At 46.1% G+C, this 24,344-nt stretch overlaps 1 protein-coding gene across 5 annotated transcripts in view; it reads right to left on the bottom strand.

The window, feature by feature from the left end:
* The window catches only part of FARP2 (FERM, ARH/RhoGEF and pleckstrin domain protein 2), a 68,374-nt gene that overhangs the window by 11,115 nt on the left and 32,915 nt on the right, over positions 1–24,344 (bottom strand). For 4 of the 5 annotated variants that reach the window (XM_064165703.1, XM_064165701.1, XM_064165705.1 and 1 more), the window contains exons 8-21: positions 23,833–23,980; positions 22,500–22,595; positions 21,965–22,128; positions 21,419–21,487; positions 20,119–20,176; positions 19,146–19,386; positions 7,238–7,416; positions 5,760–5,849; positions 4,169–4,302; positions 3,487–3,568; positions 2,325–2,562; positions 1,206–1,336; positions 698–766; positions 97–186 (exon numbers count right to left, since the gene is read on the bottom strand). In XM_064165703.1, the coding sequence (XP_064021773.1) occupies positions 97–186; positions 698–766; positions 1,206–1,336; positions 2,325–2,562; positions 3,487–3,568; positions 4,169–4,302; positions 5,760–5,849; positions 7,238–7,416; positions 19,146–19,386; positions 20,119–20,176; positions 21,419–21,487; positions 21,965–22,128; positions 22,500–22,595; positions 23,833–23,980 (1,789 nt within the window). The remainder of the gene's footprint in view (positions 1–96; positions 187–697; positions 767–1,205; positions 1,337–2,324; positions 2,563–3,486; positions 3,569–4,168; positions 4,303–5,759; positions 5,850–7,237; positions 7,417–19,145; positions 19,387–20,118; positions 20,177–21,418; positions 21,488–21,964; positions 22,129–22,499; positions 22,596–23,832; positions 23,981–24,344) is intronic. The other variant, XM_064165702.1, reaches the window with a different exon arrangement.

The following is a 24,344-nucleotide window of genomic DNA, read 5'->3' on the forward strand; positions in this document are numbered from 1 at the left end:
TTGTGCCTTTGTTCCTTGTGCCCTGAAGGAATGCCTCACCCTACTGCAAGGAAAAGTCATTTACTTGACACTGTGATGCTGCTTGAAGCCACTTACCAACATGCCATGCAGAGGCAGATGTCCATGAATTTTGAACTGGTTTGTCCCTGTAACTCCCTTGCTTGTGTACAGCAACATATCTGAGAACTGGAAAAGGCAGGAAAGATACAATCAATACCAAGCAAAGCCTGGATGAGGCACTGCTGCCATGGCCTAGTTGACTGGCTAGGGCTGGGTGCTAGGTTGGACTGGATGAGCTTGGAGGTCTCTTCCAACCTGGCTGACTCTATGATTCTATGAATATTCTGAAGACAGCAAGCAGGGCCAAATACTTTGAGACAACTTTTTCAGAACCTGTTGTTGAAAGGTCACTGTAGCTGCATGAAAAAAGTGCCACTTCTTAAATCAACTGAACCTACTGTTTTTAACCTACTCTTTTGTTTACTTACAGAGAGAGGGAATTAATTTTTCAAGGCCTGTTACAAGCTGTGCTGTGAAGGAACCCAACTGAACAGACACTATTGTCAGGCCACACTCAACCTAAAAGTCCTTCAGAGGGAGTTTTAAGGTCCAGTTACTCATTCCCATCACAAACACACCTGGACAACAACTTTAACTTGAGTACTTTGGCTTTATGCAAACCAGAAGCAACACCTACCAGAAAGAACATCCTCTGCTGTAACCCCTTCTTGGTGAGCTTGTACAAGCAGCCTTCCCGGATAAACTCCTGCAGGGGGAAATGAAAAGTTAGGCAAAGCTTTGTCTTTCCCAAACACTGAGAATTTCAATGCTTGTTGGGTTTTTTTTCACCCCAAAGTACACAGATGTTGATTGGTGCCCAGCAGTGCTCGCTAACAGATTCATTAAACACCAGATGACATCTTTCCTCCTGCCCTGTAACATCAATCAACTTCTTGCTGCAGCAAGCATTTCAATCAACGAGGCAAGAGAAGGAAAGAGAACAGAGTTCCTCCTGGAGAGCAGCAGTTCACCTATTCCACTTACATCCCACTGCAGTGACTGCCATGCACGATGTTCCTGCACTTATGCTCAGTACATCTATCAAAAGACAACACAGAGAGGCAGTGACCACAAATATGTGGTTGAAAGGCACTTCCTGGCAGTAAAAGCAAGAGAGTCTCTGAAAACTAAGCTGAGGTGCTCACCCTGCCAGGTGCTGTGAGGTTGTCTATGCCAATCAAGTCATGCTGAAGCTCTGTCAGCTTCTGGAAGTTCTCCAGGCGGATCAGACTGTGCTGCAGCTGAGATGTCATTTCTGTCACTTCCTTCAGGGCATCTGTAAAGAAATGGGCACCAAGGGGGTGAGAAGAGAGCAGACAAACCCAGGCCACCCGTGGAAAATGGAACCTGAAACACACTCAAATTTAAAACAGTTGGAAGGGACCTACAATGATCATCTAGTTCAACTCCAAACATATTAGAGTGCATTTTCTAGCTCCCTAAGAGCAAAAAAGAGACTAACAAGGAACTTCAGAGTGCTTCCCATGCTGCTGAAGATTATTGTGTCTCCCACATTACATTGTGTAATTCATCATGTAGCCAAAAGTAAATTAGAGCAAATTATTTTTGCCAAAGATTACTTAATAAACAGATAGAATTTACTATACAAGCTCTTGACACTCCAAAGAATTTACTTTTGGTCACCACCCTCATATTGAAGAACTTCTTCCTAAGATCCAGTCTAAACCTACTCTCCCTCAGCTCCAAACCATTCCTCCTTGTCCTGTCTCTAGACACTCTTATGAAAAGTCCCTCTCCAGCCTTCCTGTAGACTCCCTTCAGCTATGGGAAGGCAGCTCTAAGGTCCCTGCCAGAGTTTTCTCTTCTCTAGGCTGAACAACTCTTGCTGAAGAAGAATGAGCTACAGAAGCACACTTTGACATCTGGCCTGTGTTGCTGCCTCAGGACATCACAGCTTCACCTCTGAGCTGAAAGCAGAGTTGGCTCACCCCTTTCCACCAGGAATCCCAAGCTGCACTAAGTGCAGGGTTAAGATGACCTGAAAGACTCTCTGCTGAAAGCGTGGTCAGGCTGCCCAGGGAGGTGGTGGTGTCACCACCCCTGGAGGCACTAAAAAAGCAACCCTGTAGACATGGCTACACGTAACATGGTTTAGTGAGCATGGTGGCATTGGGTTGATGGGTGGGTTTGATGGTCTTGGAGGTCTTCTCCAACCTTAGTGCTTCTATGATTCCTACAGGGTGTGGGCAGAGCTTTATCCATGGGCTCCTGCCTCACATGTGTAGAGCTGAGAGCTTACTCACTCCGGCAATCTGCGAAGTCTCGGTGCTCTGCTGTGTAGTGCTTGCAAAGTCTGCCCAGGATCAACTTGTAGTGCATCAGCCTTTGGATTGGTTTGAGCAGGAAAGTGTTGAGAGGCAGGTAGCAAACCTTCTGCAGCTCAAACTCCTTATAAACCATTTCCAGCTTCTTGAGGCGTTTGGTTGCTTTCTCCAGTTCTGTCAGGACCTCGTCGTGCTTCTGCAGGTAACTGGTGAACTCCTGTGGAGTCATACAGGAGATTACTTGGCTGTAAGGAAAGCAGTCTGCAACAGCTTGATCTGTGCCTGAGATTGCCCCAACCCAAGTGCAGGACCTTAAGAGTCATAAAATGTTAGGGCTTGGAAGGGACTTGTGAGTCCAACCCCCCTGCCAAAGCAGGATCACCTAAGGCAAGTCACACAGGAACGCATCCAGATGTGTCTTGAAAGTCCCCTGAGAAGAAGACTCCACAACCTCCCTGGGCAGCCTGCTCCAGGGCTCCAGCACCCTCACAATAGAGAAGTTTCTCCTCACCTTGAGGTTCCTGTATTCCAGTTTGCATCCATTCTCCCTCATCCTGTCCCAGGACACCACTGAAAAGAGACTGGCCCCTTCTTGGCACCCACCCCTCAGGTACTTATGAACATTACTAAGATTCCCTCTCAGCCTTCTCTCCTCCAAACCTGCTGGTGTTGAACTCCGTGGGGTTAGCACAGGCCCAGCTCTCCAGCCTGCCCAGGCCCCTGTGAATGCCATCCCTTCCCTCCAGCATGCTGACCACCCCACACAGCTCAGTGGGGTTGGCAAATTTGTTGAGGGTGTCTTGAGCACTTCTGAATCTGTTTCTGTACAGGGGAGGACTCAACTTGTGCAAACACAGGAGAGCTGATGAAGCTCATTAAGTAATCATGGTGTCCTGCTAATTAGCCAACAAACTACCACCTTGTCTGCAGATAATGTGCAGGTCACCAAGAACAGTGGTATAAAGCATTGCTGCAGCTACTCTGCTTGCTTTTTAACTTGTTTATCAACAACAACTGTTTGCAAGTCGCTTCAAGTTTAGCAGAAGCACCAAACCTTGATTGAGCTCTCATCTCTGATAAAGGGGGGGAAAAAAGACACTGAAATAACCCTGAGGTTCTTTGATTTGAATGCTTTACCTACCTTTAGAGCATGCATATTCCTGAGCATGATGTCTCCAATGCGCTGATAATCTCCTTTCATGTAAGCATTGTTTTTGCCTTCCCTGAAACACAGGGAAGGAGATGAAGTGAGTAGGCACAGTGCATAGGAGATGCAGAAATTCCAGTTTCTTCCCTCCACCTTTCAATATACTTCATAGGCTCACAGGATGTTAGGGGTTGGAAGGGACTCAAAGAGATCATCGAGTCCAACTCCCCTGCCAGAGCAGGACAATGCTATCTGACACAGGTCACAGAGGAACACATCCAGACAGGCCTTGAAAGTCTCCAGAGAAGGAGACTCCACAACCTCCCTGGGCAGCCTGTGCCAGTGCTCTGGGACCCTTACAGTAAAGAAGTTCCCCCTTGTGTTGAGGCAGAACCTCAACCTTGGAATGGGCTGCTCAGGGAGGTGGTGGAATTGCCATCCCTGGAGGTGTCCAACAAAAGCCTGGATGAGGCTCCTAGTGCCATGGTCTAGTTGACTGGACAGGGCTGGGTGCTAGGTTGGCCTGGATGAGCTTGGAGGCCTCTCCCAACCTGGTTGATTCTATGATTGAAGTGATCATTTCTGAAAAGAATTTTTCCTTCATCCTAAGCATGTTTAAATACAGACTACACATGGGTTTGGCAAGAGGATGGAGGAAAAGCTACCCTCCACTTACCAGAGTGACAGCCTTTGCTCAATCTCTTTCAGAAAGCCTCGGTGAAACTCATAGATTGGGTCTATGTTGGAGAAGAGCAAAGTCATCAGGCCCTCGGGCATGGCATTCTCCTTGAGCACTGCGCTGCGGAACCACTGCAGAGAGAGCAGAAACCCTGAGACGTGGCTCTGGGACACACATGCATGGCTGGCATCAAACGTGTCTGCTGGGAAGGAGGGGAAAGGGGGAGGCAAGAGGGAGGGGGCAGAAAAGGAGGAGGCAAGAGGGAGGGGGCAGAAAAGGAGGAGGCAAGAGGGAGGGGGCAGAAAAGGAGGAGGCAAGAGGGAGGGGGCAGAAAAGGGGGAGGCAAGAGGGAGGGGGCAGAAAAGGGGGAGGCAAGAGGGAGGGGGCAGAAAAGGGGGAGGCAAGAGGGAGGGGGCAGAAAAGGAGGAGGCAAGAGGGAGGGGGCAGGAAAAGGGGAGTCAAGAGGGGAAGGAAGATTTCGGGATGACATGACCTGAGCAAAATGTGCATTTTTTTCCTTGCCACCCATCACAAGTCTGAGGCTTATGATCAGACCTGGGCACAAACAAGTTTCTTAATGCAATGATGAGGTGGTTGGTACCAGCTCTAACTGACAGTCATCACCACATGGCCACCACAGCTGATGTCACAGCACTGCTTTCACTTCAGCATAGGTAAAACTGCTCCTTCAGAAAACCTGGGGAGCCCTGTGCAAGTCATTCAGTAGCTGGAGACATCCTGCTGCATATCACATAGAATCATAAACTGATTTGGGTTGGAAGGGACCTCTGGCAGGGACATGTGCATCTCAGAGCTCCTCTGAGGTGTGAGGTGTTCCCCCATCTTTGAGGGGACATGATAGGAAGGCTGTAGGAGGAACTTGAGTGAGATGGTGCTCACTGAGAAACCTCAACTGAAGGGACTCAAACCTTCTCTTTGCTGAAATTAAAACGTTAGCTTATGGAAAAGCAACAGTCCCAGCATCCAAACCTGGAGTGACAGAAACAAAAAGCCCTTCAAGAAGGAGTCTGAAACCTAAATAAGGGTTTGGGAAACCCAAACAACCTCCAAACAAGGAGTTACTTGAAGATTCTGGGATGAAGGAGGCAAAAAAGGAAAGAAAAAAGCTGACAAACTTCTCAAACCTCTCTGAGCCTCAATACCCTTTGCAGCTGTCATCTGCTTGTGCTGTCAGAAGGCACAAAGACAGAAGCTTCCCGAGGAATAGCAGAGGGATGATGGCTGGATTATGAACAGAGCTGACAGCAGTGACTGTCACTGAAGCTGAATGCAGAAGGTTTCTATGGTGCCTCTGCAGACAGCTTTCAGAAGGGGAGTTTGCCTAAGACATCAAAGTGCCATGTGCTGTAGCTGCTGGAGCTAATGGTAGAAGCCTACAGGAGGTATCTGCTCTCCCCCGTGAGGACCTGAGTAACAAGGAAGTTGACAGCTCCACAGCTCGTGGATTATGGTTTATCATAGGACCTCCTTTTTCTGTTACCTGGAAGAAATGCCAAGTTTTTGCAAATCAACAATTACAAATCTGTGAAGAAGAGGAAAAGCATTAAAGGAAGTTAAAGGCCCTTACCACTGTAATCACTTCCAGGTCCTTTAAGTAGGTCCGTTCGGTAGCAAGAATCTCCTTTGCTATGAAGTAGGCCTTGTCAGTTGGGTAGCGCTGGAGGGACAGGCAGCAGTTGGCAAAGCATTCAAACAGCATCAGAGACTCAGAGAAGTGTTTTGGTTGAAAAAAGGCCTCCAAGATCATCAAGTCCAACTGCCAACCAAGCATTTCCATGCCCACTAACTCGTGTCCAGATATTATTTGAATGCCACCAGGGATGCTGGTGAAAGGCTTGGAAAGGCTCCCTATAAGGAGCATCTCACCACCCTCACTATAAAGAATTTCTTCCTAATCTCCAGTTCAAATACCTTCTGCCAGCTCAAAGTCCCTTGTTCTGTCACTACAAGCCCTTGTAAAAAGTCCCTGCCTAGAGGCTGAGGGAGCTGGGGGTGTGCAGCCTGCAGAAGAGGAGGCTCAGGGCAGAGCTCATTGCTGTCTATAACTGCCTGAAGGGAGGCTGTAGCCAGGTGGGGATTGATTTCTTCTGCCAGGCAAGCAGCAACAGAGCAAGGGGACACAGTCTCAAGTTATGCCAGGGAAGTTCTAGGCTGCATGTTAGGAGGAAGTTGTTGGCAGAGAGAGTGATTGGCATTGGAATGGGCTGTCCAGGGAGGTGGTGGAGTCACCCTCCCTGGAGGTGTTGGAGTCACCCTCCCTGGAGGTGTTCAAGGCAAGACTGGATGAGGCACTTAGTGCCATGGTCTGGTTGAGTGGACTAGGGCTGGGTGCTAGGTTGGACTGGATGAGCTTGGAGGTCTCTTCCAACCTGGTTGATTCTATGATTCTGTAAGCATATCCTGAAGACCCTGAGTTGTTCCTGCTTTGACACCTATGGCACCCACAGAAGGCAGAGCCTGTTTTAACTCTCACTTTTGAATAAGCAAGCCCCAAGCTTGTGCAAGGCCAGAGCACTGTCCACATCTCAGGGAACAGAGAGGGAACAGTCACTTATGGAGAGAGTAGCTCCACCAATACTTGTTTCTGTTCTGGGGTATAAAAGGCAATTTTGAGTGTAGCTCCCTGCCATGCCAGAGCCATCAGCAGGTGTTCCTGCGAAAACAGTGGGAGGTGCTGCCAGCAGCAGACACCAAGAAAATCCCTACACCAAGAGGGCAGTGGAGACCTCTGCCACAACAGTGAAGACACACAGATCCAACCAAACCTTCAGCACTGGAGTCTGTAACACTCACCACAGGACACATCTGTTCTACCACCAAACACAACATCACCATTCAGTGCTCAGCAAGAAGAGCTCTCCCCACCTGAAGCCAACACAGCTCTCCCCAGCTCTCCCCACCCGAAGCCAACACAGCTCTCCCCAGCTCTCCACCCGAAGCCAACACAGCTCTCCCCAGCTCCCCACCCGAAGCCAACACAGCTCCCCCCACCTGAAGCCAGCACCTTTCTCTGGATGGCAATTCCCAGTCCCATCAGCATCTTACCTTGCGTTTCATTTCGTCATCCTCCTCTATCCTGGGACCGCCAGCATCACTGAGGACAGGACTCAGAAGAGGAGATGAACCCTGGCCAGCTGTGTTCAAGTTCACCTGAAAGACTGGGTTCAAGCCCAGGGGACTCTTCAGCATGAGGGAAGAGAGCTGAGAATGGTCCACTGGCAGGCCTAGGGAAAAGAGAACAAGAAGATGGAATGGAAAAGGAGAGAAAATGCTTTGGAAGATAAAGCATCTAAGACAATTAGCCACTGCAAACTTTAATTGCAGTCTCATTAAACAATGAGACTCATCCATAAGATAGACTTAGGTGGGCACCACAAAGCAAAGGGGAGTGTTCTCTGTAACCCAGCTGTCACTAACAGCACAGCAAGGAAAAGCAAACACTCTCACAACAGCATCCAAAGGGAAAGGACAAAGTGTTTACAGCATCCAGGAAAAAGTGCTCCAATCCTTTTGGATTTTGTTGAGCACCAGCAGAGGATGACACTGCAGCAACGAGTTCTTAAGTCTTCCTTTTTAAAAGAAGAATCACTTTTCACTCCAGGCAAAACTAGGACAAATCATTCTGCTACTCCCCACTCCAGAAGTTTATAGCTTGGTAAAACTACATTCAGAAATCTGGGAATCTCTGAAATGGGAGAGGAAAATACATTGCTACACAAAAAGGGAACATGAAAGAGATTTCATTCTGGCTCTCCAAAGTCTAGGAGCATTCATTACTGATCTCAAAGGAAAACAAGGCTGTAGCACTGAGCATGAACTGGATGCACCTTGCTGAGCAAACCCTGCCTGAAGCAGCAGTAACATGTCCTGCTGTGCCTTAGATCAGTAACTGCCAATCTCTCTAGCACATTTTTATTCCATCTGTGGACCCTCTGGAGCTTTCTAGCATGTAAGATACCATTACAGTGACTTAAAGCCTACAGACAGTAGCTGCCTTCCTCTTTTCTGCACGCTTCTTCAAAGCAGCACACAGAGACCCCTCAGGTCTTCACTGTCCAAGCAGTTCTCCTTTTTGGGACCAAACAAAGGCAACAGATGCTCCAATTGCTCACAGTATGCCCGCAAAATCCCTGCCTCCTAATCCTCCCTATGATAACAGACAAGCTTTGTCAGATCTGGGAACCGAACGGGTACCCAGCAAGAGCTGCAGTACCCAGCACCTTCACTGCACTGCTGGGACACTCTGCCAGGCTCTTAGCCCTCCCCCAGCACCAGCTGCTGGGTGCTGCCAGCAGAGAGCAAGGGTTACCTCACCTCGCCCAGGCGAACAGGAAAAGCAGCCCAAAGTGCCAACTCATCACTTTCCAGACTACTTAAAAGTCACCTCAAAAGGCGTTCAGGACCCCAGCAGCCCCCCCCCCCCGGCTATCTCCTGTCTCTGAACACAGCCACGGGACAACAGGCATGCTGGAGGAGGAGTGAGGAGCTGCTGGGGGCACTGCCGGCTGGAGCCGCTGCGCTGCCCGGCTCAGGCAGCAAAGGCAGGGCAGCGACAAGGGCGAGGGAGCCTGAGCCCGGATTTTCCCACTGACAAATGCAGGAAGCTAAACAGTGCTGCGCTCAGTCACCTGGAAGAGATTCAGATCACTGAGCTGGGAGTTAACTATTCCTGCTCTAGCCCTGCCGGAGCAGCTTCATTCCTGCCCCAGCCTTTCCCGCAGCCCTACTGCTTTACACAGCAGCACAGCAAAGCCACAGCTTCTGAGGTTTGTTTCACCTACACAGGGACAAGAGTTTATTGGAATTCTGCTTTTCCACCTCAGGAATGCGGAAACAACAGCTTCAGAGCAAGCTAGAAGCTTACAGGGGCGAGGGGCTTCTTTAAATCCTTGGAATTTAACCCAAACTTCCCCATTTTGTAACTTGCTTTGCTCCAGGACAGACCAAACGTTCGGATAAAAGGGGAGCAGAGAGGCTGTACCTTGTGACACACAAATTCCACTGCCTGCTCATTTCCATCGAGTTGTTGTGGGTTTTATCACCTCCATCGGGAGGCACTGACCATTAAATTCATGTCAGGCACTTGACCAGTGGGGCAAGAGCCCCAGTGCCCGGAGCCAGAGGGGCTGATGGCAACGAGAGGTGCATTCAGCTCCTTGAGAAGCCTGAAACAATGAGCAGACCTCAGGGAGGTGGCTGAACTTCCATCCTCTGTATGTGTTTACAAGACACAGAGATGTGGTGCTGAGGCACATGGTTTGGCATCACACTGGTTAGACTTGATGATCTTAAAGGTCTTTTCCAACTCAATTCTAACTCAAGATGATGAAGCTTTCCTCCAAGCCTGGGAGAGGGCAGAGAGATGTCTGTTGCATCTCCAGGGACAGCAGTGGCCTTTCTGTGCAGACCAGGTCCTTGCTGTCTATTTCCCCAAGATGAAAATATTAAAGAACCCAGCAAGGAGCTGTTACAGCTGCAACTTTTAATAGACTGTCAACTCAAATGGTAAATTCTGCAGAGAGACTTTCCCAGGTTCATGTGACTCCTGCAATCTGCCTTTTCTAGAAAGGCCTCTGAAGTGTCAGGGAGCAGCTCGGGTTAGCTTTTGGGCTAACATTTGTTTCAACGACTGATCTAAACTCCATTTGGTGGTGTAAGTTGGCAGGTGACACTATGAGCACACACTGAAATTTTCACTCCTGCAATCCAACAGCATTTCTCCAGTAGAGCTGGAGAAAGGAGCAGCAAGGAGGAGGCTCTCAGTCAAGCAGATTCTCTATTCTCCCAGGGAAGGATCCATGCAATAATCAGAGCAGCCATGGCTGCTTTCAGTGGAAAAAATCCCATAAAACTAGGTAGGAATCACAGAATGTCAGGTTGGAAGGGACCCCAAGGTTCATCTGGTTCAACCTTTCTAGGTGATGGTGTAAGCTGAAATGAGCTGGCCCAGATCCCTGTGAAGCTGAGTCTTCAAATTGTCCAATGGAGGGGAATCCACTGCTTCCCCTGGGAGATGATTCCAAGGTCTGACAGTTCTCAGAGGGAAACATTTTCTTCTGGAGTCCCCAACAGTAGCCTGTCTCTATCACTCTCTGTCTTTTCCACGGGACTCCCTGTGAAAAGGGAGTCTCTATCCTCCTGGTAGCCACTCTGCATACTGGTCCATGGTTATAAGGTCTTCCCTCAGCCTCCTCTTCTCAAGGCTGCACAAACACAGCTCTCTCAGCCTTCCTTCACTGGAGCAAAGATCGCTACACATCAATGATTTACAGTGGCATCAAACCCCGGTGTGCCACAGCCTTCCCTGCCTCGCAAGCAGCAGCAGCATCCTCCAGGCGTATGAAAAGAGACTGCTCTTGGAGAGGAATGTTTCCACCTTTCAGCATTCTGCACAGAGAAGAAATTTGTTCTCTGCATCTAGGTTGTAACCATCCCTGCATGTAACAACCATCCCAAATTCAGGAGCCTTGCTGTAAGCAGGAATCAGGGTTTCCAAGCAGCGACACGGTGAGCGCTCAGGGCTGCAAACCAGAGCCTCACAGACATGACAGTGCTCTGTAGGTGACCTACTCCTGCTTCCACATCACAGTCAGTCTGGTGTAATACACCACACAGTCAAAGATCTTTAAGAACACTAATACTTCTTAGTAGATTCCACCATGTAGTTACAACCACACGCTCTGAAACAATCAAAACCAGTTCCACAAAGAGACCAGCATGCATTTGGTTGGGGAAAATTGATCAGTGTCACTACAAACTCCTGTAAAAGCTCTGTATTTTGCATGAACACAGCCATGGAGCTGAGTGAGGATGCCAGTTCTTATCTGTCACAGCCACTGGACAATATTGTCCAACCAGTTTATTATTGTTTATGCTGCCTTCTGTCCAGGTATAAAACCTCAAAATCCTCTCATTTATAAACCTATAACTTACTACAAATGTTTGTCTGCTCTGCTTTTTACTGAGAGGATCTTTGGTGTACACAGATGTGAAGGTTCATTCTCAAATTTGGAAGAGAAATGTGTTTAGGGCATTATACAAGACCAGTCACAAGGAATTCATTAGGGGATAACAGAGCAACCTTCAAGCCAGCTGCTGTAGCCATGACCTTACCTTGTGTTTTCTTCAAGAGCACTCAAATCCCAGCCCTCTCACTACCATTATCACACTTCACACACAATTGTTTTCCTTCCCTTCTTCCCCTCAATGCATCTGTTTAGTGTCCAATATCCAAAATCCTTTCTTATTTGCCTTGCTAATAGAAATAGAGCAGATGTCTTCTCTAACCTGCCAGCCATTTTGCAGGGAATACATTTCTTTACTCTCTGCAAACTTCAAAGCTCTGGGTATGGAAGGAAAATTTCTGGAAGCCACCACCCAATGTCAATCAGCAATGCAAGAAAGGGCAAGGAAGCAAGCACACAGCAACCAGGTATGAAGTCTGACTTGTAGTTTACTACATTAGCATAAACCAGTTTTGTGTCCTTATTAAGGACAGCAGCAGGTGACAGCCTATGGAAATGAATCCACCTCCCTGATCAAGCTTTGACAGTAAGAAGCTGCTGATACACAAAATATTATAACTATTTCAGGGGAGAGAGAGGGAAGAGAGAGGGGTAAAACATAACTGTTTTCTAAAACCTCCTGATGTTCCAAAGGAAATCAGAGTTAATTCTACCACTAATGCCTCCTTGCAGAAAAGCAAAGTTTTTTGGAGCAGGTGTTTTCAGCAAATTAAAAAGAAAAATCATCCATTTAAACTAGCCCAGAAACCTGCTCAGTTTTCCCCATGCAAGCACTACTGTCTTCATCACAGCAAACGTTTACATGATGGAGGAAAAGAGGATTTACCCACACATTGGTCACTGCTTCCTGAGGAGAACTTCCAACCTCAAAAACAAGCAGTCACCTCCATCCCCCTTGCAATAAAGGACAAGCTTCCAGTGACAACAAACATGCAGGAGAGAGTTTGAAGGATAGACTTAAGTTTAAGAGCAAATGTCTCCATGAGAAGCATAAATCCTGTAATGAAATCTGAATTTCTACTCCCATTTGTAAAGCCAAGCAAAAGGGCTGCACAAAGCATCAACTTGAAAACCACAGAGCAGGATTTGCCCCCAGTTGGGCTCTTTCAACAAAGAAGCACAGGAGGAGAACTGCCTGGAGAAACCTGGTAATGAAACTCTAAGATGGCTTGGCTAAAAGAACAAACATTTATTCTATTTCAAACACAAGGGTAACCAAAAAAAAAGAAGCTAAAAAGCCCAGGTTGTAATTTATATAAAAGTTTTCCTCATTTTATTGCATGAACAATTAAAAATGATGAATTAGTACAAATCTGTAGGTTGATAACTGGCAATCTGAACAGACACAAAGATATAAAAAACCCCAACAAGTCATTCAATAAAACATTTCCTGGATAAAAGATAAAAGTTGAAGAGATCAGTTAAGAAATTCCAGCCCTCTTTTGTTTTCTTAACACAATCCTTTCCTGGAAAGAGTAGCACCTATTGAGCTGGGGAGTCACTGACCAAGGCAGGCACTGAAAAATGAGGCATTTGGTGTTCCTGACCCATCTGCAGGGCTGGTGCAGGCTCACAGCTGCCACCTGAGCAGCAGCAGAAGGTTTGGAAAATGAAGAGCAACACCTCCCCCACAAATCAGGCTCAGTTAACCATGCTCCAAACGTGCAACCTGCAAAGCCACAGCTCACCCAGGGGACTAATCCTATGAGCACCATGGGCAGGTAATCACATGGAATTTATGATAGAGATTTGGAGCTGTAAAGTCTCTCCATGTGATGCAGAGTGTCCATGTACACCCAGGTGCACATGGTGCAACGTAAGAGCTATTGGTGACAAGTGCAATGTAAGAGCTACTGAAAACTAGCCTGAAAATGGCACTGTTGATTCAAACCAACACCTGATCCTTAAGGCTGAGAACCTGTTGCAAAATGACAATAATGGGAATGACTTACCGACAGGTTGGCACCAGAAAGCACAACATTAGAATGACTTTTATTAGTGTCTCCAAGAATTCTTACCCTCCTCAAGACTTGCAACTGAATAAAAACTATCACCACAGGAAAAAAAAAAAAATCAACCACCAAACCAACCAACCAAAACCACCCCAAACAAAACCAACATCAAACCACCAACCAAAGGGAAAAAAAAACCCCAACCAACAACATAATCATATCCTCTAAAATCAACTACATTTAAATATACACAAAGGAAAGGGAGATTAATACTTGGTATTGTCCAGCAATTCTGAAATCAACTGGAAATTAAAGGAAAAGTAGTGAGCAGGTAAATTTTTATCACCCTATTCCCATCCTAATACCAAATATACAACAGGTACTACTGAAATCATAAGTACTTCAAAAGGCTAGTAAAGTTTACTAAGGTTCAGCCTGGTGGTGGATAGGTCAGAGACTATTCTATGACCTGTGTTTTGTGCAAATTAAAGAGTTCCAGTAACTGCATATGTGAAGGTCAGAGGTGCTCTGATATGTAGTGCTTTTTGGTGGTGTCCAGCAACAGGACAAGAAGCAGTGGACACAAACTGGAACACAGCAAGTTCCACCTCAACGTGAGGAGAAACTTCTTTGCTGTGAGGGTGCTGGAGCCCTGGAGCAGGCTGCCCAGAGGGGTTGTGAAGTCTCCTCTGGAGACTTTCAAAAGCCACCAGGATGTGTTCCTGTGTAACCTGCCCAGGGTGATCCTGCTTTGGCAAAGGGGTTGGACTCAGTGATTTTCAGAGGTCCCTTCCAACCCCTAATGTTCTGTGATTCCATGATTTAATGGATGTGTTTAAGCACAGAGCTGCTGGAAGTGCAAATACACAGGACTACAGGTGCAGATGAAATTACTCATCCAAGACACACATCTCTCAGTGTCTTTTAGTCACGCTGCAATGTGCCAGTTGAGTACAGAGTTAAAGCCAACAGCCTAACACATTTTGAAAAGCCACTAATGGTGACATGCTCCCTGTGGCTGTGAGTGGTTGCTAAACCAGGAGAAGAGAGAAGCAAAGGGATGGAAAACCGGCCTGTTCCACTTTAGAGCAGGAGTCTCACAGCTCTGCCTTCACTGAGCTGGTGGATGCAGTCTGGAGAACAAGCCTGGAAACTCCACTGGTTCCCCATTCTGGAAAAAGGTGGCACTAAACCCTGTACCTGGACTAGAAGGATACACACCTATAGACAAGCCCCAAAGCCTCCCCCAGAGCTGGGCAGGAAGCAAATGTGATGGAACATACCTGCAGAAGGGAGGATAGCAGGGGAAGGGGAGGACAACTACTCACTTGCTGTGGTTAAGTCAAGGTTTGTACCTAGGCTTTCATCTGCTCCTGCCACAGCTCCTAAAATTCTTTCTTCTCAAGGCAAGCATGTATGGGATACTCAGCAACCATCTTCTGAGTTTTCATGTATCACCTCCTCAGCTTTTGCTGTTCGGGGTCTGCAAGGGTCTCAGCTACATGGCTGGCACCAACTCCTTATCAGCCAGCTTACCATTCACCTTCTTGAAGGAATGCTCATGTGCTCAGGAGAGAAACAGAAATCAGTACCAGAACTCAGTGTTAACAGTACCAACACTGTGGAAAGAAACCAAAGCAAACTGTGAGGAGAAGCACTGAAAGCTTAGCAGCATCACTGGCACCTGAGACACAACCACCCAAGCTCACCAACCCCCTTACACTGCCCAAAGACAAACAATACAGAGAGACAATGCCATTCCTTCTCTCACCTTCTCCTGGCATCTCAGGAGACAGCTAGGGGAGGGAAAAATGCCTGGCATGGCTTTGTTATTCTAAACCAATTCACAACTGATACTCGAGTCCACTCCTGTCCCCTCGCTGCTTTTCTCTCCATCTCTAGTGGAAAGTGAATCTGAGCTGACTCCCCTGGGGCAAATGATGAAGAACCTTCTCTCACAGTTTTCTTGCCATAATAAAAACCTCTACTTACAAACTCCATTTTCTTCTCTTTTGTGCCTATCTAGGAAACCATGAATAAAACAACAGAGCTATGCACACGATGTCCTCAGAAGCCACACAGCTTGGGATATCAGAAAAGCCTAGAAAGAAACCATGGCAGCTATCAATTAGCAACAGCAAAGCTATAAACAGCAGGTAGCAGGGACACAGGCAGCAGCACTAAATTCTCACCCAGCCTGTGAGCACACCATGATGTGCAGGTGTGGCAGAGGACACTGCTGTATAGGTGCTGATCAGCAGTGTCTTTGTGCAACCATCCCAAATTCAGGTCTAGAGGAGTCAGACGATGTGAAGGATAAACGTTCCTGCTAACAACCATAACTAAAAGCTTTATCTGCACAGGTCCTCAGCAGAGTATGGAGCTTCCTCCACCCCCTCCTCACCTGTGCACCCACACATCTTGCTCTAAGCTAAAGGATGGAGGTTCTAGTCACTGCCATTGCTTTAGAAAACAAAAGGAGCATCATAACTGTTATTGCTTCTTTGGAAAAAACCCAAACCCTGAGCTTCAAAATTGCCAATAGATCTGTGTCACTGCAAAATACAAGAGAACCAGAGAAGATGCCTTTCCAAACTAACTGCAGGGCAGGAGAGCATGTTGGCAAGCCTTCTCTCAGCATTGCCAAGCATGCCTTGTTGAAAATACAGGCAGCTTGTTCCTAAGATCATTTGAAATCACAGAGAATTTACTTGGGTTTCTTCCCACATGAAGCAATTCTAAGACATTTATAGAGCATGCTTTTGATGGAAGCACAGAACATGAGACAGAAGCAGTTATATAGGAATAGCTGAATCCTGATTTTCAATTTCCTTCCTCCAAACCTTTCCTTACACATCTGTTGCTGTCACCTCTAAGACAGTTTGGAGACAGATCTCTGTCTTTTTGAAGTTACAGAATGGAGTTAGTTGTGGGAAAGAAATCATACAAGCCACCTAAAACCACCACCCTATCAGCTTTGGACACAACTGAAGACCTCCTCCAACTAACTGCCTGTTCAGAAATGTCACATCACACATCCACAACATCATCTCCACAGGTATAAGCAAAGTTACACCAAGATCCAGAAGACACATCCAACAGAAGGAAAAGCAAAGCAAAACAACCTGTCTCAGACAGCACTTATTAACAAAAAAGAGTAACCAAACTGCTGGCAATTCCTGGAGGTCCAAATTAATCCTCTGTTTTTAGGCTTCTCATGCAACAGCAGTGATTCCACTCAAACATGGTAAGCAGGACATAAAAGCAAGAGCTGCAGAGAGTAATCACACCTTGGGAAAAACTAAACTAAAAGAAAGGAGTGACTGAAAGAGGTCTGACCTCTTTGTGTTCTATCTTATGTTGAGAGGAATTCTCCTTTAGTTTGAGTTCTGGAAAATGATACTCATTTTTAGATGTTTAAATATCTCAGTACAGAATAAGGCCCTTTAAGGATATATCAGGATGACATAAGGATATAGCCAGATGATAGTTAAGAACGCTTATATGGTGTCCCTGCCCATGGCAAGGGGGTTGGAACTAGATGATCTTCAAGGTCCCTTCCAACCCAAATCATTCTATGAATCTATGAATAATAATGAGCATAAAGTTATAGCAGTAGCTGTAAGCTGCTTATTTTGAAGGCACTGATTGTACAAATGCTGCAAGGGGCTGGAAACTGGGTAACAAGGAACCAAATGGCTGAAGGAGATGATGCCTTCCATCACAAGGTTTTTGGTCATGTGTTTCAAATTCTTGCTTGGACAAAACCAGAATACTCTAAAAACCCCAAAACTATTATGAGATGAAGCTCTGAATTTCCATCAGGTTGGAAGACAGGAAGGACATTTCACAACTTGTACTGTTCCAGCTCAATAAACATTGCTAAATTAACCAGTTCAGTAACTCTCTTTCCAACCACACTATTAAGCTTACAGATGAAGCCTCATGTCAAAAGTCACCTAACTAAAACTCTGAGAGCAGTGAAGCCCTAGCTGTTGCCTGCAGTATTCAGTCACTCCTGATCTCAGTTCCTCAGAAAGATCACAGCATTTTTCTGAATGCAGCCCACACTTTAAAAAGTTAAAGCTATCACCAGGTTTACCATCACCTGCCTTCCACAGATTAAAGGGCACTTTTAGGAGTTAGTCTCTAAGCAATTTTATGCAGGGTGATTACACAAAGCAAATGAAGGGAAGGCAAAATGCAGTGGGGATGCTTTTAGAGTCTGTGCATATTATCTCCAAAGTGCTGCAGAGCAGAAGAGCAGTTGTTTGTTGCTGGACTGCTGAAGGCACTCCTAAGTCAGATAATACAATGATTGTCTTCACAAAGCAGTTTTGGCGATTGCAGCTTTAATTTGGTTGTGTGCACCTTCCTTCCTCTAAACTACCACCTAGGTTATTTGTTCTGTGAAGCACACCACAGACATGTTGCACAGGTTGATGTAAAACTTGCCTTCATAGCCAATCTGAAGACTGTCCCATTTTGGTTTGGATTGTGTAAACAAAAACCCACCTCAAAACAAGGACTCTCACCACAGGATAGCAGAACAGTTGGCTTTGCTGGATGCAGCTGCTCCGTCACAAGCATGTGGCAAAAGTGGGTGCTGAAGGAAGAGCCTACTGTATCAAACCCTGACAGATACATTTCCAGCCAAAGAAGTCCTTCAGTGCACTGCCATTTGTGATGTCTGCACGAGCCAGCTGATGATACTTAACTTCTCTGCAACCAGTGGGTCTTCCTAAAGGTAGTATTTTGTGAACATCGTGGCCTCTTCTAACACATTCTGGATGCAGTGCAAAGCACAGAATGCAGCACCAAAGCTAGGATGCTTTGAGAGAAACTGGAGCAAAATCATCATTCTTGTTGTGTTATGTAAAATCCAGCCCCTGGATTAGTGTTCTTGTTTAAAGTGACTGACATCGCACCCTTTGGACTTCTGAGCCTGAAGAGTGTAGTGGGATCCACCAGGAAAACCAAGCCTCACTCAATTGACATGTGTCTTCTCTGCCCAGTCTTCCTGGGTGAGGTTTTTCAAATTATTCTGGAAGTCAAAAGCAAAGTTCTCACTGGTGGCTTGAGCAAAAGGATTGCTGAAGAAGAGGTTTACATCCAGCGGAGCAGCGTTTTCGGAGTCCCACGAGTCCGTGTCTGTGCTGCTGGAGTCCTCCGTGGTGGTAGGTGGGTAGCTCAGCTGCTCCAGCTGGTCGATAATGTCTGTGAACTGGAAGGCTGAGCTGGACTCGGAGCGGACGGAGTAGGCAGGGAAGTTCACCATGGAGCTGGCCTCCGAGTGGTTGGCAGAGCTGTAGGTGTGCAGGGAGCAGGTTCCGTTGAGCGGCAGGTTCGTGAGGGAGCTGCTCTCCGAGCGGTTGTTGAGGAGGGAGCTCGTTTCGGATGGGCTCAGCAGGCTTTGCATCCTGCTCGCTTGGGCTTTCACCTCAAACAGCTCCGAGGTATCCGAGGGCCTCTCGTTGCCATTGAAATCGCTTCCTTCCTCAAATTCAAACTCATCCTCCGCGTTCATGTCCACGGCTTCGGTGGAGTATCTGTCAGGGCTTGAATGGGCAGAGCCTGCCTGCTGCTGAAGGAGGTCTGCACTGAAACCAGGAGACTCAGGCACCCGCTTGGGAAAATCAGAACCCTTCAGCTCTAAGCCACTGTACGCATAGGAAAAGGCCTCAGAGCCCCCAGCAAAGAAGGAAATTTCTGCTGGGTCATCATCAATGAACTCCTCTGACACCTGCAACTGGGAACTTGCCAAGGGGAAAAGAGGGGCACCCCGACTGCCATGCTGATGTCTTGGTTCAGCAACAAAAACACCTGTGGTAAAGTCATCCTCATCATTGTCATTTTTACACACAGCAGCCCTGCTCTCATCACTGCTCCTCTCTACATCTACATCTACACCACAATCACTCTCAACAACAGGACAAGCAGTGTTACAGTTTCCTGCAACACTACCAAACCCAACACCTTGGAGCACGGGAGATCCAGGCTGCTGCATCAGTTTCCTTTCCACCTCTTCTGCTGGTGCTGCAGTGTTTTTTTCTGGAATCCTTGTGTGTGGCACTTGGGGGTCCAATGAGGAAGGGTTGGTTTCTGCAAAGATGGTCAGGACAGGACTAGAAGTGGCCGATGAGTGAACTGAGTGGAAGGGGGCAGCTGCTGAGGCAGGAGACCCTGGGGTTCTCAAACCCTCAGTGAATGGGACACTCTAAGAAGAAAACAAAACAAAACAAAAGCAGAAACAGACACATAAAGAAAAATTTATAACACATATATCCAATGTGACATCCACTTCCCGATGCAGAGGGGTGAAGTGCTTCAAAAGAACTCCCTACACAGCAAACAAAACACTGCATACAGAAACAGATCCAGCAGCCTCAGCAAAGGGCAAGATTCTTGGTTTTTGAATTCTGATAATTGGATGGAAAATTAAACCCAGGTATTTTATATCCTCTGCTGAAAAAGGATCCACAAAGGAAAGTAACACAAAATGACAGCAAGATTCTGGGGTGCTTCCTTAAACTCTGATATGTTAACAAGAGCATTCAGTGAAATACTTGTTTCTTGCCTTGCTGTGGAAATAATCTACACAATCAACAAGACTTGCACAGAAAGCAGTTAGAGAGCACCTGAAGACAAACTAACCCTCTGAAGTAGTAACATACTAGAAAGCAAGATAGATTTGTTTCCAAGATAGATTTGTTTCAGTTCAGTTGAACTCTGAAAAGGAAAACACTACTCACTTTAGACTCCACTGGCTACAGCTATCAGAACTGATACCACCCACAGAGAGAAGAAAAGCTGCAGCAGGGACAAAGATCAAGCAGTAAAAGCAACTCGAGAGAAACATGTCACTTGGAGCACCTTTCCTGCACTATCACCTCAGGAAGCTGGCTGTCAGCTGCCCTGGCTGCAGTGTAGAAGGTGCAGCGGAACTGACCTGTTTTGGCACGTCTGTGTTGGAAGTGCGAGTGGATGCTCTGGCTCTGCTGTGTCTCCTGCAGAACAGAGAGCATCCTGAGTTTCCAAGACATGAATCGGCCTTCTCCCTTCCCCAGTGTTGAGCTACTGCCACTCTAGTAGGCAGCTGAAACACCTCAAGCTGTGTTTTATCAAGTTTTGTTAATAATGAGTACAAAATTTTAGAGCTGTAAATTAAACAAGTCAGAAACATACAGAAAAAGGAATCAAGACAGATTCTTCATACCACTGAAGAAAAACTCAAGAGCAATCTGGGGCAGAAGCTAAAACAGCACACTTCATTTAACTTCTTCCTTAGTCACAGGATTAAAAGATGTTAGGGGTTGGAAGGGACCCAAAGAGATCATCGAGTCCAATCCCCCTGCCAGAGCAGGACCATACAATCTAACTTAGGTCACCAAGGAATGCATCCAGACAGGCCTTGAAAGTCTCCAGAGAAGGAGACAGTACAAACATCTACAAATGAACAGCTTCAAAACCAGAATGAGCTCATGTGTACCAATTTCATAAACAATTTACAACTGAGTCAACCCTGTCATCTGTGGCATAAAAAATTCTCTGTCACACCCCAAAAAGTGGTCCCCTGCATCATACTAGATTCATTCTATGGCAACAGCTTACTAGAAAACTAACCTTTCCCACAGGAAAGCAGCTCAAGTGGAGTCCAAGACATGTAAATTAATCATTAATTAATATTTAAGAAATGACTAAATAATAATACTAGGTTAATGCAAACTTCTTCACACTCCTATTAAGTTCCTATAATCTTTGGAGTGAAAGGTCTGTGAAGAGTTTAGACAGGGTGGTTTCATATCAAAGCAAAAGACAATTTCATAATGAAAATGTAGCTTGTTAATGTAGTGATAATGCTTAGAAATGGTTACTTAAGGTCAGAGTTGCAGAACTCCAAGTTCAATTACATGCACTCACACTGATTGCTTCCATCTCTGCAGTCAGGTACAGACAAGTCCCCACTAAGTCTTTGAAACATAACATTGGTTTAGACAGCTGAGTCACACAGTGCCCACAGACTGTAAAATGCAAGGCTGAAACTTTCCTAAACTCCCTCCCATCAGCACTAAATCACATTGGTTTTATTCAAATTCAAGTCAGCTACTTCAGCTTTGAAGTAGACCTCAGTAACTGAGCAGTCAGCACATGATCATGCCTTCTCCAAGTACCACCAAGAAATGCTTAGGCAATAAGGGCACTGTGGGATTCTCAACTGCATTTCCCCTCCCCAAATTAAGTGCACTTACCTCTCATATGGGGTTTTCTTCATGCCACTGTCCTTAATATAATCCACCAGCTGCTTCTGTGTTCGTCCACTGTGAACCCACAAAAGTACAAATGTTAGCACAGAAGCACAGGATGGCTTAGGTGGGAAGGCACCTCAGAGATCGTGGACTCCAACATCCCCACCATGGCCAAGGACACCTCTCAATCAGACTTGGTTGCTCAAGGTCTCATCCAGCCCAGCCTCAAATACCACCATGGAGGAGGCATCCACAACCTCTCTGGGCAAGCTGTTCCAGAGTCTCAGCACCCTCACACTGAAGAACTTCTCCCTAAGATCCAGTCTAAACATACTCTCCTTCAGCTTCAAGCCATTTCTCTTTGTCCTGTTGCTAGACACCCTTAGTCACTCTCTAGCCTTCCTGCATGATCCCTTCAGGTGTTGGAAGGCAGCTGTAAGGTCGAGTGAACGAGAACCAAAGATGGAATGACTTCAGAATGCTTCCTCCTTTTGATCTTCTAGGACAGAAGGAATTTAGCTTTAACAAATCTGTTATGTTTCTCCCTACCTGTATCTGAACGATGACCCTCTGGTGAAGAACACCGCTTTAGCCTTTGGCTTTGGCTGATCAAAGAGCCTAAAGAATGTGTGATATTCCACACAGATTTTCCAGAAGTTTTTACACTCATCTCTACTTCCCATAAGAAACTCCAGTGTATCCTGATAGGGGCCCTGGGAAGAAAACACCAAAGTTAGGTAGCACATAAAATAGCATGGGAGGAGAAAAGGAGAGTGCAGGAAGTGCCACCAAAAAGGCTGAACTCCTGTAAGATGCAGCATTTTGCTAGCCTTGGGTTTATTTCTTTCTTTCTGTTTTACATTTACACATGTTTATGGCTACATCAAGGAGAAGCTGTGGCTGACACATAAAACTTAGAAATCTAAGACAACAGACATGAGGTGAGAAAAGATTTTTAACTTGAATGATGAAACCAAGCCTGCCTCACTAATGCTGTTTGATAAAATACCAAATTGCAGGGTTTTTTGGTAATAAAATGGAATATACATTACACTGACCAGCCCACTATTAGAGTAAAACTTACACAGACCTCTGGATGGAGTTTAATAAGGAATCTTTTCCTCTTGAAGCTAAGTTTCCGGACCTTTGACCAGTTGAATGTATTGATTTTTGTATTGCCCTGAATTAAAACAGTAACAGTTAGCTAAAACAGTCAAAAGCAGTTAAAACAGTTAAACAGTGATGCTGTGAAAAGCTGGCAAATGTTGCAGGAGTAAGAGCAGCAAATAAAACTCTGTTGGGACTACATGAACATGTGCACATGCATCACTCCCAAACCCTGTTGGATTTTGACTTCTGGCGCCAAGATTCCCTGACACAGCGACATCAATTCATCATTGTGAATGGTTTGGGTGTTACCTGCCCCCCTGCTCTTATGAAATCACCCAGACTTGACTCAGCCAAACTGGAAATTAAGGAATGAAGCTATATTTACAGCTTAGCACAATACACAGGCATATATACAGCTATATACAAAAATATACAAGTGAAAAAGTAATACAGAAACACAGCAGCCCTCCCAGAAACCAGAGTCCCCAGCAGGGGCTCCCAACCACCTTTGCACCTCCTTTTCACCCCTCTACCTTATCCCAGACTTTGCCTCACATTCAAGGCAAGTTTGGAAGATTGGCCAGGGAGGTTATAAAGCAGGAGGATTAGTTACACAGAGAGGGAGAAAGGTGCAGGCAGCCAGAGACACACAGCAAGTGTGTTAGCTATGTTTGTGTTCTTCTTTATATACATCTCAGCAAGCCCATGAGTGCAGCAGACATCACCACTGTTTCCTTTTCACAGCCTATCATCTAATTCTTCTCACCAAAATATTCCAGCTAGCTTCAAACTAGCAAATAAGCCAAGGTAACTGCCACATTCAGATGAAAGTGATGGTTAGACAATTGTTCTCCAGTACAAAGTGATTGAAGCTAACAAAGCCCACTGGTTTTAAGGAAGGTGGAAAGAATTTCTTCCTAATCTCCAGTCTGAATCTCCCTCCTTTCAGCTCAAAGCCATTGCCCCTCATCTCATCACAATGAGCCCTTGTAAAAAGTCCCTACCCAGCTCTCCTGTAGCCCCCTTCAGGTACTAGAAAGTTTCTCTAAGGTCTCCCCAGAGCCTTCTCTTCTCTAGAGTGAACAGCCCTAATTCTTTCAGCCTGTCCTTCAATGCTCTCCTTTCTCTACCAAGGACAAACTGCAACAAACAGTATTTTGGGGGCTTCAACGACACCCTCTTGAACATTCACAATTGCTACATGTAAAAATGGTCAGAGACAGCTGAAATGAAAATGAAGGACTGATTCCCAAGAGCTGCTAATGGAAGGACAGGGCCACGTATGCAGCACCTCCCTCCTGCCTCACCTGGAAGACCAGCACACCCATGTGTGAAACAGCCAGGCTGATTTTGGTGCCCTCACGGTCAGAGGCTGGGTGAAATCTGATGCCATACATCTCCAGTTTGCGAGCAATTTCAAGCACTTGAAAGTCTGATTCGGCTGGGGTCTGGCCTCTGTAATGAAGAACAAGAAAGTTTTAAGAACAATCCAATTCTGTAATCTTGCCAAGGTGGTCAATGCACTGAACTCAGGCACTACAGGAGATTTTTCTCTCTCATCTCTTTGAGCAGCTTTACTCCAAGTATGACACTGAAACTTCTGTAATAGAAGCAATATGCAACAGCAGTAGATGACCAATCTAAAATGCATCCCACAGATTTGAGGTATATTGTGACATTAACCAGTTCAGAGATTATCTAGGTCAGAGATTTTTCAGTTTAGGAACAATTAAGCTGAACAAATTCCAGTTTGATCCACGAACCTCCTTCTTCTGCTAAAAGTGACTGACAGAAGAGCAGCACAGCCAGCACAACAGAA

Source organism: Pogoniulus pusillus, chromosome 26, assembly GCF_015220805.1.
Source record: "Pogoniulus pusillus isolate bPogPus1 chromosome 26, bPogPus1.pri, whole genome shotgun sequence".
Lineage (NCBI taxonomy): Eukaryota > Metazoa > Chordata > Aves > Piciformes > Lybiidae > Pogoniulus > Pogoniulus pusillus.